The sequence below is a fragment of the Oryzias melastigma genome, linkage group LG13, assembly GCF_002922805.2.
Source record: "Oryzias melastigma strain HK-1 linkage group LG13, ASM292280v2, whole genome shotgun sequence".
NCBI classification, from domain to species: domain Eukaryota; kingdom Metazoa; phylum Chordata; class Actinopteri; order Beloniformes; family Adrianichthyidae; genus Oryzias; species Oryzias melastigma.
In genome coordinates, this window is record NC_050524.1 from 16,778,558 (window position 1) to 16,798,332 (window position 19,775).

Genomic DNA, 19,775 nt, shown 5'->3' on the forward strand with positions numbered 1-19,775 from the left:
AATGAAGTTCCCATGTTGCTGTTTAATCTAGAGGAAGATTATGAGAATGTTGGAAATAGCAGTCATGAAGCTGAAGAAAGTGATTTTCTAAAGTGGAGAAACAATCGGAGAAAAAGTATGGAGGAAGGCGAGGTTTCAAGTGGGACAGCAGTTCTGAACCCAACAATATGTCTCCATTTGGATGATATTTTGCTCTTTACCGTAAACACACGGCAGTACCCCCAATATGACATGTAAGTCAGCAGTTTCATACATGAACATTAATCCTGCTTTCATTTCTCGCTGTGACTTTCTCGATTTTAATGTTTCTTGTCTTTTAGAAACAACTTGTACAACACAAACGACAACTTTGACTGGGGTGCATTCAGACAGCTACAAGAGGACTTGACCTTATCCTGGGCTCCACCCACCTTATTTTCTGTCATTTTTAGTCAACCAGGAGTTTACGTTATCACTCTGAGCAGTAATCTGCACAAATGTATGGTAAATTGGTTTTAAATAATCAAAATGAGAGATAACCTCATGGCAGTTACTGATTTATGGTAAAGTTTAGCAGAAAATCTTAGTTTAAGGTATTTATTAAGCTACATTTTTTGCATCTAGCTGTTCACAAACTGGATTACCAAATCACTGTGCTTCTCTAGCACTTTAGTTTTCTTAAAAAAGACAAAACATATATATTCTAGCTGTTTAAAGTTTCAGATTTACTCAAATTGTATGTTCTCTATGAATGTTTCTCACTTTTAACGTCAGTCACTTGAACTCTTCTCAGTATGTTAAAGTGATGCCCGCGGGTGGCCAGTGTTATGAGCCTGGCACCTTCTTCCCCACCACCCCTCGACACGTGATCCGGTTAGGGATCAGCAAAAGACGAGATCTGCTTCTTAGACCCGACTGGCTTGTGACAGGAGGACTTCTGTTTGGAGCTGTGGTCATCCTCTGTGTATGCATCACAGTGCTGGTATGCTTACAAACTCCTGCTGTGACTTTAGATTGTAAAAAGGATTACTTTTGTTAAATTAGTGCTCATTACTTGTGTGTAGATCTTGTTCCGTGAATACGGGTGGCCAGAAAAAGAACCAGTCAAAATTCGGTATCGAGTGCTGCAACTCGCATACCAAATGGATGACTACTCATCAAAAGGATCGAGGGTGATCTCATTCAGGAAAACTCACCGAAAGCAGCACGCTAACATGACACAAGACTCTATTCAGCCAGGTAACATGTCCCAGCTTAAACTGCCTGCATCAAATACAAACAAGCACACACCCAAGCTCATTCACAAAAAAAAGCCTAAAGGCCAATACATTGCACAACTTTAGACTCTAACGTGACATCCTCCATGTCTGCAAATGCACCTGCTGAATGCACAGATAACACCAAGAGCCTAAACACATGGGAACCTCACAGACCCCTGTGGCTTATTGCGTAACACTGACACAGACCTTATGGGTGGTACTCCCACCCAACCAATTGCTGCGAAAAAGCTTACGTCCGAGAGCTGAAATCACGTGCGGAGTCTGGCAGAAAACAGTTCAAGTGTCACATTGAAAGGTCAGCTTCCAGGGACTGTTATTATTCAGTCCCTGATGTGCACACACGTACTATCAAACGCTAAGCAAATCGATTTGGGATGCGTACTCAAGCACATGACCTCCTCAAGGTTTCCTCTTCAGGAGACACATGGTTTGTGATTTGTTGATGCTATGATTGTTTTGCCCTGCAGCATGTACAGGAGCCCTGGAGGAGTTCTGGGATTATGAACACCAGGTGGATCTGGAGGCCTTTAACAGCAACACTTTTTACTGCCTCCTACTCAAGCAGAGCCTTTCTGTCACCTCACGACTGGGCCAGCTCACCGCTGAGGTCTGCAGCAAATGAAACACCCTATTCATGAAGGGACTGTGCTTCTTTTTACTTTTACTTAAAGACAATATACTGAGAAAGTCCAAAAAAGAGCTTACAATTAAGTAAGATGACTTCAGACAATGTTAATGACAATAGCTTTCATAATGTTATTTATTACATTCCAACTTTTATCTTTTTGGAATTGCACAAAAAAAATCACAATTTCAAAAGTTACAATTAAAGATTTTTTTTTCTCTTTGCTGGTCTAAAATCCATAAAAATCCCAAGTAAAACCAACAACAGGAAATTCTTCAGACAAAATATTGATTTAGCTCCAAAAGAGAAAAAAAATCAATCTGCCTGATCCATTCATTGAATTTTTCCTTTCACTCATTTCCATTAAATCAGCTTGAGCTCAGAGTCCAGGTGCTCATTCATTCCTCTGCTCCAATCGTTATCCACTTTCTATCTTTTCCTTTCATAGCTCCATCCTGTACTTCATATATATTTCACTGTGAGGTCTATTGAAACATATTAAATATCACAAGTGATTAAATCTAACTTTTTTTTCACCCCTTTGCAATCCTCGGTGCAGCATGTTCTTACTGTAATGTTACCGGGTGCTGTATAGAAGTCAGATTGTTATTACAGCCCCGAGGGTAACCTATGTGCAGAGGAGTAAGAGGAGATGGTCTCCCACAAACATGCATCTCTCAGGGGTGTTGGTTAGATGACTACTTATTAGTTGTTCCTTGTAGGATTGTTGACCTAACATACATTTGCGTGTATCTAGGTGAAGGAGCTCTATCGCGGAGTTGTTGGGAAATTGCAGCTTCTTCACCCACGTGTGATGGCAGAGGAGAGGGTGGAGGAGCGCTGGGAGAGGATGAGGAGAGAGGTGGAAAGAGAAGTGGTGCGAAGGAAGTCTTTGGGCTCACAGCTGAGGACTCTGCTCGACAGTCAGTTGCAGGTTTATGCAAAACAGCACAAAAAATGTTTTCAAAAATTAAAAAAAAATATGTTACTGCTAGGTAGGAATCCAACAAATGTATTTCCTTTAGGTTCTGATGAGAGAGCTGCAAGCCAAGAGGAGGGCTTACAGTGTGTTTATGTCTCAGCTCAGAGAGTGCAGCCGACTTCTATCCAAGATTCACAACACCCACTCACCCACCTGTGAGCTGCACCAGAAAATGTGAGAATATACCCTATTTTTTACTGACATGAAGCACAAAAATATTCTATCAAATGTCATTCTTATTTTTTATTTTTTTTAATTCTCTTCATTTTCAGTTTGGTCCAAAAGCTCTCAGCCCTCATAGCTGAAATGGGAGAGCTGGCGTCGGCAGAGTGCCACCGCCAGGGGGCGTGGGGCTTGCTGGCTGAAGGCACTGGAGCCAGGTTGCTGTGTCCTGACTCTGGAGGTGTCCTGACCAAAGATGACCTATTTGGTGAGTTAAACAGCTGCAGAAGAAGGAAGAAATGCTTGGACACTATTTTTGCACAACAGCACCATCTACTGCTGAGCATGTGTACTGCAATACACAGAATGCTTTTTGTTGACTCTTGAAAATATGTTGCTAGTGGAAACATATTGTATGGACGTATGGAGTAGCATGGAGTTACATTCATATGAATTGGTCATATTTATTGAACACAAGTATTCCAGTCTCATACATCTGATTCTTAGTTGATACAAAGCCCAATAAATCATCTCTACATCAGTAAGGCGGCTAAGTAAGGTAGTGTAAACACTGCACATAGGTAAAACCATAAAAACTTCAAAATAAAACACTCTAAAAATCACCATGCATGCTCAGATCAATCGGATGTAACGCCGATGGATGTTGCGGGTGACAGAAATTAGAATGACCCAGAAGTGACCTAAAAAAAAATAACTACCAAAAGTTTAGACAGTCCAATATACACGTTTGAAACACACTAATAGTAACAAAAAAAATAAATAAAATGAAATAAACAGTAAAAATAATATAGCAGTATATGAAGACTGGGAACAAACACACACTCAAAAAAATGTTAAAATACACAATTCTTTAAAATATCAGATATATTATTAGTCTATTTGTTCAGTCACTGTAATACTGTATTTGTATATTCAGACGCATTAATTTTCTTTCTCCCTTTTCCTCCAGCTCCTGATGGGTCTCTGCGAGCCTCTCCGGCAGTTGACCACGATGCAGTCACGGGCCTCATGAGGCCAAACGCCCACAGCCACATGCTGCTAAACAGTGGCCACACCATGGCAGTGCCGCCCAACCCTTCATCCACAAACCGGCAGAGTCATGCCAATCATCGGAAATGTGGCCTACGATCCAGCCAGCTCTACATTGGTGGTTACAACTGATTTCTGCAGAGGTAATGCAAAAGAGGCAAAATATGATCATTTGTGAGTGAAAAGGTGGAAATGAGCTGGCTGCGTTGGGCATCCACGACCCGGAGAGGCTAGAATAGCAGCTCAAGGAGAGTCTATATAGTTTGATTCCCATAGATGGGGAAGAAGTCAGTCTCTCCTGCTAAATAAAATATACCTGCACACTTCAATGCTCTGACTCATACCAGCTGTAACTGGTGATTGGAGTGAAGGAGCAGCAGGTGATTGGTCAGCTCTGAGGGACAAAGTCTGCTACAACAGGGACATTAAATATGACCAAGCAACAAGGGCATATTATTTATTGGAATAAACAATTATAACGTAGAATCAGTTAGATTAATGAACCTCATATTCTTAGTGTGGAGAGGACTGTCAAAGTTAATAGATGTCACCTTTCCCTACTCACATTCATCTTCCTGTCTACATTTACATTAGTCTGTTTGCATGACTGGAATAAAACAAATACCCTGTAGCTGCAAGAATCTGTGTCACCTAGTCATTAATATTGCTTTGAAAAGGAGAAGTCTAACATTTCCCATGTCAAAAGAGGCGAGAAAACCTTTTCAGCTCTTTACCTTGGTACTTACTTTTTTATATTCCTTTTTTTTTATGGCTGAATCTTGAAATTCTATTTTCCCATGAGGAACGGAGTTTGACTGATTATTAGTGTGAACCAGTGGCGGGCCGTGCATTTCACACCTAGGCCTTCAGTAGTGCTCCATCTGAATCAATCCAACCCTCATTAACTATTTTATGGCAATAAAACTTCTAGTGCAGGTACAACTGCCACACACACACCAAAAGCATAAAAAATAACCTGATAAAATTTCAATATTATGTAGGGAGATAGCAAAATTTTACTCACCAAAAATCCAGATTATTTAAACACAAAATCTTTCCTTTCTATCCTCAAGAAGATTTAAATCACTCTGTCGTGCAGAATCCATGCGTTTCGCAGATGGAAAGTGTTCCGTGGCTGTGATAAGCTGGAAAATGTTCTGGTATTCCTGAAGCCTCTTGTGGTCCAGGAGGGAGACAAACATCAGTTTTTGTGATCTTGAAATCAGGTCTGTGTCTGGAAAATAATATTGTCTATAGTGCGCGCGAGGATTTTGCGCTGCACGCGCCCGTGGTGCGTTCAGGGGGCTCGTAGATTTCCTCGTATCAGCTTCTCTCCGGCTCAACGGAGTCACGGAACTCCTTTACCCGTGCCAGACAAAACTGTGCCACAACTTTACCCAGACATTCATTTTCCACCAAAAATCAGACGATCGGACGCTTTCCACTGGTAACATCTTCAAACCCGACACGCCGCTCCTTGGCACCTGTGTCCGTCAGCAGAACCAGAGCGAGCTGCGAGCTATCCAATCAAGGCTCGTGAAAATGATGACGTTTCCGTACGCCTGCTAGCTGGCGTTGGTTTCGCCTACTCCAAATCTGATTGGTTGAAGCAACAGTTTGGTCGACAATTATTTTATGCTACAGGGCCCGCAGAACTGATTGTGAAGGCCTCCGGGCAGATTTCTTTGACCCTAGCAACAAATGGTGCTGCAATGTGATTGGTTAATGCTTAAATAGGAAAATACACGTCTGGAAGCAGCGCAACCAGGGAGACAGCAATGAAAGGACGAAGACAGAGCATTTGGAATTATAGAATACGTATTCACGGAAATAAATAATAATTAATATCAGTCTGTGATTCAGATATTTTTAGGCCAGCAGAGAAGGCCTTGCAGGCCCTGACGGCCCGCCACTGGTGTGAACCTTTCTTAATATTTTGGGCTTGTAACATCTATCATCAAGCATTTTTTTAACTCTTGCACACAAATAAGACTTTTTAAAAAATGAACATTAAAAATAAACATAACATATTTGATTGAATGTGCAAATATGGTTACAATTTTTAAGTTTAACAGAAGTGCAGCAGTACAGAATCTGTTATGATGGAAGAAGGAAGAAGCTACCTGATGACAAAAATAACAATTTACTAGTTAAAGAAAGGTTTAAAACCTCAAGTCGGAAGATCGCAGGTTTGGTCAGACTGGAAGAGACAACTAGAATCAAAAAGGAGTAATATTTTAGCGGATGTTGGTTCAATACTACAAAACATTTGCAGACTGACTTAAATAAAAAAATTCATGGTAAGTGTAATGTGTTGTCAGGAGTCCCTGCTAGTAATCCAGCTCTCTTTTGAAGACAGAACATAAAACAAAAACAGGTTTTGGGACAGCAGTAATAGAAATAACCAGAAGAGGGAGACAGAGGGACAAGGATCTACCAAACCATCACCGAATCATCCATAAAACATGTAACAGTATAACTAAATTATGATGGAAAAAAAACACTTGAATTGATCAGAGTAACACAAGCAATTAAACACATAAATGACCATAAATTTTTGTGATGAAATATCAAAAGATAAGATTGGCAAAAGGTAAGGTGTTGAGTATATGTGGAAACCTTTTCTTTAAACGGGCTGTAAATAAGTTTATGGTTTGTACCCAGTTTTCCAGACATAGTAAAAGGTTCGATAACAGTCAAAAACGTATCTTTTAAGGTTTAACTTGAAAGCAAAGAGAGGACAGACAATGGTTACATTAAATCTGAACACACTGAAGGTGCATTCAAAAATCACAGTCAATTATACTGTTTTGGACACACAAACATATAGATGAGTTCTTGCAGCTGCACGTCTGCGGCCTTCAGAAAGGTGAAGTCAGAGCCACATTTGTTTTGAAGCTGCTGCGACTGGGTGCAGACGAAATGTCTTTATATGCGGGCGGATGCCATTTAATAGCACAGAGAATATAGTGTCTAACATTTCTATCTTAAACTAAAGACTAAATAAAACTATGTTAAACAATTTTAATACACGTGAAAGGAAAAATCAGAAACTTTCAGCATGTCTATGATTTTTGATTTAGTGTGATAATATAATTCAACCTTAGTAACTCAAAGACTTTGAACAAATAATTAGAAAAAACGAGGATGGAAAACCGATTTTCTTAACAGAGTACAATGCATTGTAATCAAATAAATTAATATCAGGTTTTTCTAGATACCCTCTCCATTTGAACGATAATATCTACTTTTTTTTAATTTCAGGTGACAATAGGAAGTGGGACAGTCCCCTTCTTCCCTTTATTCCTTACCCAACTTCCTGTCACTCAGATCGGCCCCTCCCCAGTACTCCGATGAAACCCCTCCGGCTGGGCCAGAGGTTACATTTAGGCATACCCATGGCAGACCCTGACACCGGCATCCCCGTTCCTACTTTGGCTGTGACCATCCACCCACAAACCGGATCAGTATACCCACTAGGAAGGCTGCATGTCTGCCCACTGACCCGCCTGCCACAACCCATACAGATAGGCTATCCCATGCTGGACTCCAGGACAGGGAATCTTGTACTCACAGTTGGGGTGACTTTGGATCCAGTAACAGGTAAGTGCTGGCAACAAAAGGCGACATGTAAGTGCCAGACCTGGACCCCCTTAGATTGGTTTTGTATGTCTGTGTAGGAGATGTGTTGCCAGTGGGAGGAGTGATGCTGGCTGAGTCCTTCTCTGAACCTCTGAGTGGGCGGATGGTGAGAGTCGGGGGAGCCAGCATGAGAGCTGGACAGGTGGTGCCGACCACGGGAGGATATCAAACTCTCTTGGACACCAAGGTACTTCCTAATTTTAAGAAAGAGTCACATAATAAAAGAGCAGGACACATTTTGTTTGCACTCTTTATCATCGCAGTCTTTGCTGCTGTTTATCACAGAGCGTTTCTGCTTTTAACTTTATCAGAATCATGTGATAAAGATTAACATTTATGCTCAGTTAAGATCAAAGAACATTCAAATCTTCTTTATCTCCTTTACACTATCTTACTCTGAAAAAGTTTATATTAGATAAAGTGGAACAAGATAAGAGAATATTCACAAACTTAGTGTTTCCAGGAGCATTTGGACTCAAGATTTGACGATAAATTATTCAAGTTTGATGTATATGTTCTCTTTAAAGGATGAAAACAGGAGAATTAGGAGTTTAAATACATAACATTATGCCAACATGTAAAGAAAAAGAAAATTATTGGCTACTTTTCTTGTTTTTCTCAGGTTCTGGCAGAAATGTTAAAGATTTTGGATCACCTGAGGCCTCTAATTGAGGAGTGTACTTTAGATCCAACTGTACCACTTCCACAACTCTATCCAGGCATTGAGAAAGCAACCAGTCAACAAGATTGTCTTGGCGCTGCTACTAAAGAGCTGGAGCGAGCCTGGGGGAGGAGCTTGCACTGCCAGCTGCAGTTTCAGACCAGGCTGGAGACGCTGCTAGAGTGCGCTGTTGGTCTTCAGCAGGATGGAGGAGCTCTTGGTAAGAGAAAGATTTACAGATATAATAGATTTTTCCATTGTTTGAAAAAAGAAAAAAAAATCTGATACCATTTCAACACGTTTGCCTCCTTCTCACTTTTGTAAGCTTCATGTTTTTTTGTTGCTGCAAATGAACTGTCTGAATTTTATATTAAGAATTTTATGATGTATATTTCCCTAATATTTTGTAAGCAACTTAATCCTCTGCCATAAAAAAAGTTCCTTACAAAGAAAAAAACAACAATATTAGTCAGTACTATTAAAATAGATCTTTAAAAAAAACACAATCTTACTGTTTAAAAAAGGCACACAAACATACAAAATTACTGGCAAATCAGGAGAATTCCATTATACAGAATTGAAACAATCAATTTCCAATTTTATAACCTAGGAAAACATCTGATAAGCAGTGCGTTCTCTGATAGGGGCATTAGTCAATTGAACATGGACTCAAAGTCAGCTATTGGCAATTTTAGCAGTATACATTTGCATAATTTTGCTCTCCCAGAGTGAACAGAAAAACAAACAAACCATTAAAAACACCAACACACTGCTTTTTGCCCTTTTGAAATGATATGCATAAAAGAAAAGGATGGGAGCTGCTTAAATGAAAGTCTTTTGGGTCATTACCTTAGGCTTCCTCTTTGTTGAAAGGAGAAAGAAAACGGTCATAGGGGAAGAGGAAAACTGCCCGTAAAATAAAAAAAAATATAACCAACGCAACATTCTTTAATGTCTCCTTTTTACTCGTTTTTTCAAATCAGGAGAGATGTGTGTGCCAGGTTCGGGTGTGTGTGTGCCAGCTCTGCTGGGGATGGAATACCCTGACCCTCTGGGTTCAGGTCTCAGTGTGCCTGTGCTTGGGTGTCACACTGATCCCGTCTCTGGGATTACAATGCCTTTGGCCGGTACCATGGAAGATCCTGGAGGAAAAGGTAGCATTCAGAATTAAGGAATGATTTTTTTTTTTTTTTTCAGCACTCTGTACTTGTGCTTTGTAACCATCTGTACTACACCTGACAGGCATGGTGGCAATCCGTTATGGGTCACAAACCATTGATCCAGTCACTGGACTGATGGCCACAGTTGTTGGAATAAGACTGGATGTTTTAAAAAAGACAGCTGTTCCTGTTACAGCTGCATACTGGCTTATGATGGCTGAACAAACCAACAGTGTCCAGGTATGAGGAGAAATAGTCATTTTTGACCTTGAAACCTTTTTTTTTTATTGTTACATTTTTAGTCAAGTTTAAGACAAAAATATCTGCTTGAATGTTACAGTTGTGCATTTTGTTCTTATTTTTCCCCACCAGGTTGAAGAGCTGCAGAGGGAGGTGTGTGCGAGGAACACTTACTGGCAGCAGCAAAAGCATCGGGAGGAAGAAATCCTTATTGATCTGGACTCAGCTCTATTCCTGTGCCTCTGTGGAGTTACAGATGCAGGCAGTTGTCAGGTCAGCATGGGGTGGCATGCGTGAAAAGGGGTGTTTTGATTTGTAAATATGTACTTTATTCAATTTCTTGTTTATTATTAATACCATTTCAAACAAAAGATTAAAAGAGGAAAAAATCCCCAAGTGTCCCATCGTGTACTTTCATCGTGAAAAACCCCAAAATATTCCCAGTAAGGTATCATTAAGAGTTTCAAAAGTCTGTTTGAAAAGAAGAAAGTGAGAACAAACCCGATACAAATCATAAATATTCAGTAAACTTTGGAAAACACTTGCTCTGATCATTTGCATTTATTAAAAATTGAATAAAAAACATGTAAACGCTCAAACACATATACAAGCATTTGAACATACACGCCATTACATTGTGTTGATGAAAGATTTCAGAATTTGCGTGTTTTTTAGATCCTTTTTCCTTGAAAGTTACATACAAATAAATACATTTCAGGAGGTCAGTACTCAAAGGAGGTCTCTTTATTTGTGTTGATCCACATTTAAGAAATTGCAACTTTGCATGTTTTGTGAAACCGTTAACTGTATATGAGAAATGGCCGAGTGACCAATCCCACCTCTCGCATTCCATATAGGAAGAACCAACTGACTCCAAAAAGCAAATATCCCATGGGAGATCTATAAAGAAATTCAATCTAGTTCAGTATTTATATTGCCCAATATCACAAACAGGTGTTTCTCCAATTTTGTACCAAAGAATTTCTTTGACACAGAGTTTTTGATTCATGTTTCCTGAACTGCCTCTTTAGTAAATTGGTGTGGTTTACGTCTCAGGTTGCAAATATCTGCTGTGTATTTCCTACTCTGTAGTTTCAGTGGTCAGGGAGGCAGCTGAGGGAAGCAGCTGGGGAGCTGCAGGATGCGGCACACACCGAGGCCCAGAGAAGAGCGGCTCAGCGCTCCAACTTGGCCCTTGTTTTACCCCAACACGTGCTACACATCCTCTCTTTGGGTAAACTGCATGAAAATATGGCAGAACAGGAAAAATCAAGAGAGGAAATGACAGAAATAAGCACTCTTCAAACAATTCACACTCTCAAAATGAGAGACCTGCTGTGCCAGTGTGTCTCTGATTGTATGTAGCTCCCAGTTAGGTGATTTACATAATGCCAATATTCAGCATTAGATATGGACTGAAAGCAAGCAACAGTATTTATATTCATCTGTGTTCATCTGTGTTGTAGGTGATGGGGAAGAATGGGACCAGGACTGTGCTTGGCACTCAGCGCTCATGTCGTGCCTCGATAAGATTGACATTTGTATGGAACAACTGCAACAAGACCTGGAAAAATGGATGATTCAGGCCGGAGAACGATCTACAAAACTTCAAACCATGGTCAGAACACCTTAATAGCTTGTTTTTGAATAGCGGAGCCAGTTTGGTTGAAATTTCAGATAAATTGTGCATTTTGTTGTAGAAGCACCAAATTTGGCAAAGATGGACCTTAGAATCCTCTCTTTCAGAAAAGTACGTTAATCACTAGAAAAATCTAGAATGGCAGCACTCAATTGTTACAAAGACATACTGATAGGGTATTTGCCCCGGTCTCAACAATATGGGCTGTTCATGCACGAAACACAGTCTTTAAACATACCCATGTTCACTATTTATGGGTGCAAAATTTGGTTCAAAATCTGTTACAGATTCACTTTGAAACAAAAATGTTTGGCTTTGACAATAAAGCCTGCGGATGTTTGTCTTCCAGGACAGAGAAGTGTGTCAAAGAGAGTTGTTGGAGCTGTGCAGCTCCCAACAGACCGATTTGGACACTGCTCTCAGTTTGCTACAGTTTGTGAGACAATATTCCAGTCTGCGTGCTGAAACTGCCCAGGTAATAAAAAAAAATCTCAAAAATGCCACCCCACCTAGTGACACCCAAAGAAATCTATCACTAATACTGAATGATGTACCGGCCATGGTATCGGCCAAAGGCAATGTGTTCAAGCCCACAATGAAAATACACTGAAAATATATACAAATGTGAATTTGATATGGCCATTCAGAGTGGAATTTAGTTAAATTTAAACATGATGACAAATGAGGCATTAGATGCAGAGCTGTCAAAGACAAAAATGTTATTTTTTGGCCCAAAAATAACATCTGAGCTCCAAATTTAGGGTAGCTCAGGACATCAGCCTATAGTTGGACCATTGTGTGATTGGGTGAACAGTTTCACAGTTAGGCCGTATCCAAATTCTTCCTCTAACCCCAAAACTCTATGGCTTCTCTCCTATATTTAGCCCTCCAAACAGAAAATTATAGAATAGCAGGGTCCTCAAAATAGGAAGTTATTTCCACTTGATGATGTTATTAATAGTCACCGATCAAATCCTCAATCATTTCAGAAACAGTCAATTCTGCCGTTCTCTCACTGTTGTTGTTCACCTTTCTGCACATCCAGTCAGGGGTCACCACAGCGAATTCCCACAGGGGGTTTGGCAGCGAGCTTTAAGCCAGTTGCCCTTCATGACACAACCCTGTATTTTATCTGAGCTGGGGACCGGCACAGGGAGACTCTGTGGCTACACAGGCAGTAGCACAAAGGGTCTTGCCCATGGACCCACACTGGATAAAGCTCAATGCACACCCTGGGAAGCAAACCCAGGTTTCTTGCTTGCCAGTCCTACACCCATTCAACTTGTTTTTATTTTGCTATGGATTATTTAATGACTGCAACATTCTTTTTGAGCCCTTTGGGGACTTTACAGGAGCTTTGTTCTTGAGCTTCCCTCAAACGTTCTGGCCAGACAGACCAAAGGTCTAGTTCAACCATGCATGTGTGACCTATTATCTCACCCCAGACAGAGTAAGATCCAGCCTTCATTCTATGACCAAAGATGTTCTGCCCATGTCTTTCTCCATTTGTCTTCCTAGGCTGTATTGTGTGGGAAATTTTGGTTCAGGGAATACAGCTTGCCCCTGTGCAGAGGACATGAGCCAAACTTGAAGCCTCTGAATCTGTTCCAACAAAAAGCTTTACCTCTGTTGGTGAGGCTGAACCAGCTTCTGGAGGAGAAGAAGCCAAACAGCTCTTCCCCCAACACCTGCAATCAACATATTCCTGGCTCAGAGGCAATGCCGGACAGCGGTATAGAATCAACTCTGCTACACAGACAATGCACATGAAGTAGTAGTTTAGATCAAGACTGTTTTTTGTTAATGTTTCTCTACTATGTTGATATAAATTTCTGGAAAAGCATTTATCATCTGTCTTCTAACACATTTCAGGTTTCTCCACAGAACAGGCATATTGTTTAGAGACACCATCAAGAGTCTGGACAGCATCTGTGCCTGTGGTTAAAGGTGTGTTCATTTCAAGCTTTCGGGACTGGTCCCCAAAAAAGAGGCGAATAATAATCTACAGAATGAATGGATAAGTCTATAGCGGTTTTTTTGTGCTTCATTATGCTGACGTGAAAAAAAAAAGTCCAAGGATATCTGGTGGCTAAACGGAGTGATTTAAGAGACAGAAAGAAAATGGAAAGCACACATAAACAGACTTATCTCTCTGTTGCTGTGTCAGCAGTGGAAAGCAGTCTGGCATTGGGAATTAATATTCATGGTGCGGGAAGAAAAAATCAGTTTACTTTGCTTATCTGGAAACCTTTCACAGTTGTAGTAGGCAGTGATAAACTCGGGAAGCAGACAAGAGGCTATTGCAAAAAAAAGTGTGGGAATGGGAACGTGTTCTGCTAGATAGAACACATATCCACTGAATGGTGGAAGAGAAGCTTATGTTTATGAAAACAGATGTATTTTACTGCATTATCAAAATATTCTTAAAAACTTATTAGTGATTTGGTTTATATTCAAAATAGACAAAGGCATAAAGAAGGTGATGGAGAAGAAAAATAATCCAGACTACTAGCTAATATTCTTTTTTAGTTTGTCTTTCTTAATCTATTGTAACATCTCTATTACTGCTAAAGAGTTATTTAGAAAAACTAGACTGTGTTTTTAAAAATCCCCCCGTCAGTCTTCCCCTTACCCCATGTCATGTTGAGGTGAAGCTGAAATTACTGTTTTATTTTTTCTGCCTGTCAACTCAAATCAAAAATAAATAAAGAAATAAAATAGTTTAATATCTGCAAGAGGAAGATAAGAAAACGGTAATAGAAGATTCGGAATGAGACAAGCTAGCAGTGATCACATTCACTGGAAACTTTCAACCTGAAACACAACGTGTGCTCCTATACTTTAGGAATATCTTAAAGTCCCACTCCAATGAAAATGTGTTTTGGGAGTTTTTAACATGTTATTGTAGCATTTCTTTCTCATGATGGAGGATATGTATAGAATAATTTAAGATTAAAAAAGTGATTCTTAGTATGTCTTTATTGAAATTGTGATGGATCAAGAGCAGATGAAAACCCACGGTTTGAAAAAGCTCAGGTTTGTGATGCAGCAACTGCCATGGGTGGGCCAAAGTCTCTGCTCTGCTCCAATTTTGAAGCATCCACTTGAAGGTCAATAGATCGATCTATGTCTTCACTTTCTTTGTCTGAGCTGCCATCTTGCTCAAAAATGTACGGCTGAAATAGCTATGATTTTGCTCCACAAATTTTTTAAATCTTTTTTTGGCTACGCTAATGTTAGCTTGGGCTTGTAAGGTGCTATGAGCTAGCTGGAGGTAATGTAAACAAAGGAATGCTGGGAAATTAGCAGAGCTGACTTCCAACCGACCATCCCGCCCACAACCCAGATGCGAATAAATGAGCTCCAGCAGCTCTGCAGAAAATATGTCTTTTTTGTTAAAAACTACATAATCATCATTAAAAAGTCACTTGGAACGATTTTACGACAGAAAAAAAATATAGTTGGAATGTAATTTTGAAATGGATGCCTTCAGAAACTTATTATTATTTCCTACATTTTCCTACTTTAAGCCTCAGTTAGGACCATACTATAGGTTTAAGTTCAACATAGAATGGTGGCTTTATATAAGAAGTGTCAGACTTTGAATGTTTAAAATGTTTTACATTATTGTAACTAAAAAAGGATAAATAAACCATTGTTTTAAAGGTTATCAAATTAAATTAAGCATCAAAACTGCCACAGAATTTATTTTGCTGGTAAGGATCTTATAGTTGGTTCACACAGTTTTTTTTGAAGATCACGAGGGAGTGTAACCTCACTGTGGTAAACATGACTTATTCTGAGAAACACACACTGCACACCTTTTTTTTCTCAGCTACGTGCATGCACCTTCTCAACACTGGGGACTTTTTTCCACTAAATTTGTTCTTAAGAATATTCATTCGGTAGCATCATTATATATTTGTGTCTCATTCTTTAAGTTATATTTTTTTAATATAATATAATAAATATATATATATATTTTTTTTTTTGCTTATAAAAACTTAAAATATTCCTTTCAGATGATATAAGTGCTGTTTTTATATTTAAAAGTGTTTTTTTATGTTTCCAAAGGAATCTCCAACCACTCTTTGAGAGAGCTGGTAAATGTCATTCAGTCTCAGGACGGCAGCCTCGAGGCCAGCGGGTTGCCCACACACAAGTCACTCAGACACACTGCTTCCTCTGGAGTTCACACTCAGGGTGAGATGAAGCACTGTGATTACACTCAGTGTAAACTACATCTACAATCCTTCAGTAGAGTCTTGTAATGTCAGTTTTGACATGGACCTGAAAGGTGATAAACGGTTTTTGTAATAAAAAAAAATAGATAAATAAAAGAAAAAATGCTCCATCTCAAATTACAGTCATGCCATGTGAAATTCTTGTGAAATCCATGCTTTTTTCTACTCTGTTAAACTAATCTTTAAATTCAAAATGCTTTTCTAATTTTTGTTTATTTTGCTTGCAGAGAGCCAACAGACACCAGAATCTGTTCAATGCACACACATTGCTATCCCCACAATTCCAGGTACTTCATTTATAAATATGTACAATCACATCATTATTTTACGATACAATCCCTCATTAATCGGCTTAATCCCCAGAGGAGCAGTGGACAAAGCTGGTGAAGCTTTCTCCTCTATTCCAGCTGATGAAGGATATAGATCTACAGTTGAAAGACTCGGCCAGAAAAGCAGGTTTTCTTGAAGGAGGGCTTCTTGGTAAGTTTGAGGTTATTTTTTGACACATTTCTATTGCTTTAATACAGACTTGATAAAGATAATTAGCTAAAATTGAGGCCTCAGTTTGAATAAGGTCACCATAATATTTCTTTAAAAATTGATATGCAACCTAGATCTATTAGAATGCAGATTATGAAAACAAGATCATAGATGAATGAATCCATACATCATCTTTTATTTTTATAGGTCTAAGTTGTGGGTAAAGCACTCTCTGTGAGAATGAACAGCTTTCTATCTGCTTCCTGCTACTAGGAAGATGTCTGTGTGGCATTCTTTTTGGCTCTTGCAGCTCTACACTGAAAAAGAGTTAATGTCCCATTAATTGTCATGCTTCTAGCTGGTTTAAACTGTTTTCTGCATTTCTGCATCCCAGAGGAAGCAGTGAGCTTCACTCACAATCGCTCCTGGGATAGATTTGGTGGTTTAATCCCTAAATCCAACTCTCATGCCAAGTGTCAAGTAAAGAGGCATTGGGTCCCACTTAAACTCTGTAGTGTGATATAATTATGGACTAGAATCCCCCCACATCTCTACTAGCATACTACAAGGCTGAACCCCAGGCATCCTTTGAAATGGACTCTTCTCTGGAGTGTTTTGTTTTTGGTTCATAAATTATGGCCAAAATTTAGGGTGTACAAATGTAGATTGACTGGAAAATGGAGGGTTTTGTGTTTCAACCACAAAGGACACTTAAAAGTAGGTATTTTGCAGACAGCGATGACCCTTCGATTGGTTTCAAATTCAACCATTTCCTAGCTTGTTCTCTTAACTGCTTCAAGAAACTATTTTCTGCAGGGCAACTAAATGTTACACAAAAGCAAATTATTTCACCACTATTTTATTACAAAGCCTTCCCATAAGTCCTCCAAAACCATTGGCTGTGGTTCTACAATATTTACTTAATGGAACAAAAGAATCTTCAATTTAAAGGGGAAAAATAATAAAGTAAAACATTTTCCCAAAGTGATTTTTTTATGTGAACATGCAACTTTAAATGACCATTTTATAGTTTATGCACTCCAGTTGATGCTTCATAACTGTTTAATTGGTGGAAAATAGTTGGAAGTTTTGGTCTTAAACACATCTCTCATGGGGACATGCTCTTTCAACACTTAAGGGGGTTTAGGAAACATCACAAACAGGACATTTTAATTGTAAGGTTTTGACAGATGGAGATCGATGATACTAGTCTTAGAGAAAAATGATGTGCTTCCTTAAAGACTTATTGTTTCACTTGAGCAAGCAGAGTCACATATCCAAAAATGCCACCACGCAGCGACCTTCGTGCAAATCTTTTAGCACATTTGGCAGGTGGCTGCACAGCGACGTTTGAAATTTTAATAAAAAGTTAAAATTTTAAGGCGACCGGACAATTCTCTGAAAGTCAACATTAGTCAGTGATTGGACGATGTGTGAATGTCTCTAGATGTCTATATCAAGTCCCACCAGCAGTCAACCGCCCGGTAGCCCGGGGATATACAAAAAGCGAGCTATTATGCAGGCCTCACATCCGCCTGACTGTTGCTGTCTACATTCATGCACATTCATGACCATGCTAACAATTTTCAAAAAAAAATTGAGCAGCATGAAATCTTGTTACCCATCACACGATGGTATTTGAATTTGTGGCTGTAGCATTAAGCTAACCTTGATAAACTGTGGGATTCCATTCATCCATCTATCTGTCTGGATGCCTGTAGAAAATGGGGAGAGCATACAAACTCCAAACAGAAAGGTCTCAGCTGGGATTCAAACCAATTTTCTTGCTTTGAAGAGCTCTAACCACTGTGCCACTATGCAGCCATACTTTCTTCCAATTTACCCCCCCCAAATGACTTAATAGTGTGAATGTTTTCTGTGTTTTGTCAAGACAGAGGCAAAGGCTTTGCAGATGTCCTGGATGCTCAGTGGGAGTGCGAGGGTGAGCTCATACCGTTGGACCTGTCGGTCCTTAACCCCAGGGAGGTCCTGGTCTACCAACATGGTCTCTTTTTGATGCATTCGTTGCATAAAGCAAATCTGGTTGGTGCTCTAAGTTTTACTCTGTGATCATTGGGAATTTCAAATGCATGAATGTTGTTTTGATGTGAAACCTTTTTTTGAAAATGTTCTTTTTCATGTACTTCAAAATATAGCCTAATACTTAAAAAAGACCAGACATTTTTTTGTGCTCAACAGACTCCAGTTATTTCTCTCCAAATAGCATCCAGCCTCCCAAACAACAACTACTTCAACAATGCTTTCAGAAATTCCTTCTTTTATCAGGTAAACTTGCACATTTTTGATAAAACTTTTTGTCTGTGTTTCCCAGAATCAAAGCACAATCACAAAATAGGTCTTTGGGTTGAGGTCCATGCACCTTTCTTCGCGGAAAGAGGTCAAACCATAAAGACATTTAGTGCAGAAGAAATCCCCTATGACCACATTTTTGTGGTCTTTGACTTGAGCTTGACTTGAACTTAGGAAGCCACACTGCTCATTTTTTTTCTAACCGTTATCAACCGTCAACCGTTTTGATTGTTTTATGTGCTTGCATGGGTTGTATTATCAAGTGGTTACAGTATGTAGGTCGTATTGACCGTAATACCCTGTAATAAATTGTGATTTGCAATTTAAAGTAAATAATTCCAGGATGATCATTGACAGGAGGCAGAGGGGAGACTTTTTGTCCGTCGCCAGAGGCTCCAGTCTGTTGGAGGCTTCTCTCTTATGCTACTTCACTGCCTGTCTCATGTTAAAGTCAAAGACATGAGCTCAGACACCAGTCCTCCTTTCCAGAGACTTTTCTTCAGGGTATGAAAACAAACTCAGAAACATTTTTGCAAACAATATCATAGATGTTAAAAAAAATTAATCTAATTGAAGCTTCAGGTTTCTCTTCTCTTTCTCTTCAGACGTGATGTGAAATTGATTCGAATTTTGTTTATTTTGCATCATAGACTCTACAAGAAATCCTGGGCGAACTATTTAGAATCAAACCAGACTTTTCTGAGGAGGAAACTTCTACATTTGCAGGGTTCCAGGAACAACTTCACAAAACAAGTAGAGGACTGCTGTCTGGAGATGTAAGGACTCAATAAACTCTGTATTTATTGCTTTAGAATATCTAAGCAATAATTTGACTTTCCTAGAAATCAGCAATAATGCTAAAAAAAATGCTAAAATTAAAGTCAGCCATTTTGCCGACAGTCAGTATCATATTTAAAAACAATTATTAGAATGTTGTGCACAAGTGGGTAACCAGAGTGTCTTTGCTTCTCTGTTTTTGTGTGTGTTTATTGCTGAATTAATGAGCAGGAAATTGAGAAACTTCGAGAAAAGTGCACAGAACAAATCCTGGTCTCCCATCTTGAAGGACTTTTGGTAGAGAGGGGTTCAGAGGGTACGGAGAGCGTGGAGGACCACACCGCCTGAACAGACGATTGCTCTGAAATGATGTGATCTACTTTTTTTTTTTTCATTCTAGCCGGATATATGAGCATATTGCATGTTATAATAATAAACATTTTAAATTACTCTTGCAATCAACATTATATGTGATGAAAATTTAGGTAAAACTAAACTAAAACCACAAACAGCTTGTGAGATGGTTGAGCTGATTTTTTTTTCT

At 39.3% G+C, this 19,775-nt stretch overlaps 3 protein-coding genes across 3 annotated transcripts; all 3 read left to right on the forward strand.

Annotated features, from left to right (window-relative positions):
- The first annotated feature begins 458 nt into the window (after window positions 1-458).
- On the forward strand, window positions 459-4,005 carry LOC112149346. The gene is made up of 7 exons (XM_036214962.1): window positions 459-961; window positions 1,044-1,218; window positions 1,727-1,866; window positions 2,642-2,818; window positions 2,910-3,040; window positions 3,139-3,246; window positions 3,999-4,005. The coding sequence occupies exons 1-7, from the start codon at window positions 731-733 to the stop codon at window positions 4,003-4,005; spliced, it is 969 nt and encodes a 322-aa protein (XP_036070855.1). The 5' UTR covers window positions 459-730.
- si:dkey-103g5.4 lies at window positions 2,394-17,632 on the forward strand. Its single transcript, XM_036214963.1, has 18 exons — window positions 2,394-2,818; window positions 2,910-3,296; window positions 3,999-4,221; window positions 7,343-7,681; window positions 7,759-7,907; window positions 8,343-8,601; window positions 9,365-9,535; window positions 9,624-9,781; window positions 9,914-10,054; window positions 10,874-11,015; window positions 11,248-11,399; window positions 11,770-11,895; window positions 12,939-13,152; window positions 13,293-13,367; window positions 15,495-15,623; window positions 15,892-15,951; window positions 16,028-16,144; window positions 17,592-17,632. Exons 3-18 carry the CDS (start codon window positions 4,149-4,151, stop codon window positions 17,630-17,632), a joined length of 2,346 nt encoding a protein of 781 aa, XP_036070856.1. The 5' UTR covers window positions 2,394-2,818; window positions 2,910-3,296; window positions 3,999-4,148.
- A 365-nt stretch (window positions 17,633-17,997) lies between these two features.
- On the forward strand, window positions 17,998-19,769 carry LOC118599549. Its single transcript, XM_036215045.1, has 5 exons — window positions 17,998-18,187; window positions 18,344-18,430; window positions 18,812-18,958; window positions 19,105-19,230; window positions 19,463-19,769. Exons 1-5 carry the CDS (start codon window positions 18,014-18,016, stop codon window positions 19,577-19,579), a joined length of 651 nt encoding a protein of 216 aa, XP_036070938.1. The 5' UTR covers window positions 17,998-18,013; the 3' UTR covers window positions 19,580-19,769.
- The last annotated feature ends 6 nt before the right edge of the window (window positions 19,770-19,775 follow it).

Coding starts and splice junctions, on each gene's coding strand:
- LOC118599549 (XM_036215045.1), top strand. CDS start 18,014: ATGTTTTCTGTGTTTTGTCAAGACAGAGGCAAAGGCTTTGCAGATGTC. Junction 18,188..18,343: donor CGTTGCATAAAGCAAATCTG/GTTGGTGCTCTA, acceptor TGTGCTCAACAG/ACTCCAGTTATTTCTCTCCA. Junction 18,431..18,811: donor GAAATTCCTTCTTTTATCAG/GTAAACTTGCAC, acceptor GATCATTGACAG/GAGGCAGAGGGGAGACTTTT.
- si:dkey-103g5.4 (XM_036214963.1), top strand. CDS start 4,149: ATGCCAATCATCGGAAATGTGGCCTACGATCCAGCCAGCTCTACATTG. Junction 7,908..8,342: donor AAACTCTCTTGGACACCAAG/GTACTTCCTAAT, acceptor TGTTTTTCTCAG/GTTCTGGCAGAAATGTTAAA. Junction 9,782..9,913: donor AACAAACCAACAGTGTCCAG/GTATGAGGAGAA, acceptor TTTCCCCACCAG/GTTGAAGAGCTGCAGAGGGA.
- LOC112149346 (XM_036214962.1), top strand. CDS start 731: ATGTTTCTCACTTTTAACGTCAGTCACTTGAACTCTTCTCAGTATGTT. Junction 962..1,043: donor GTGTATGCATCACAGTGCTG/GTATGCTTACAA, acceptor ACTTGTGTGTAG/ATCTTGTTCCGTGAATACGG. Junction 3,041..3,138: donor TGTGAGCTGCACCAGAAAAT/GTGAGAATATAC, acceptor CTTCATTTTCAG/TTTGGTCCAAAAGCTCTCAG.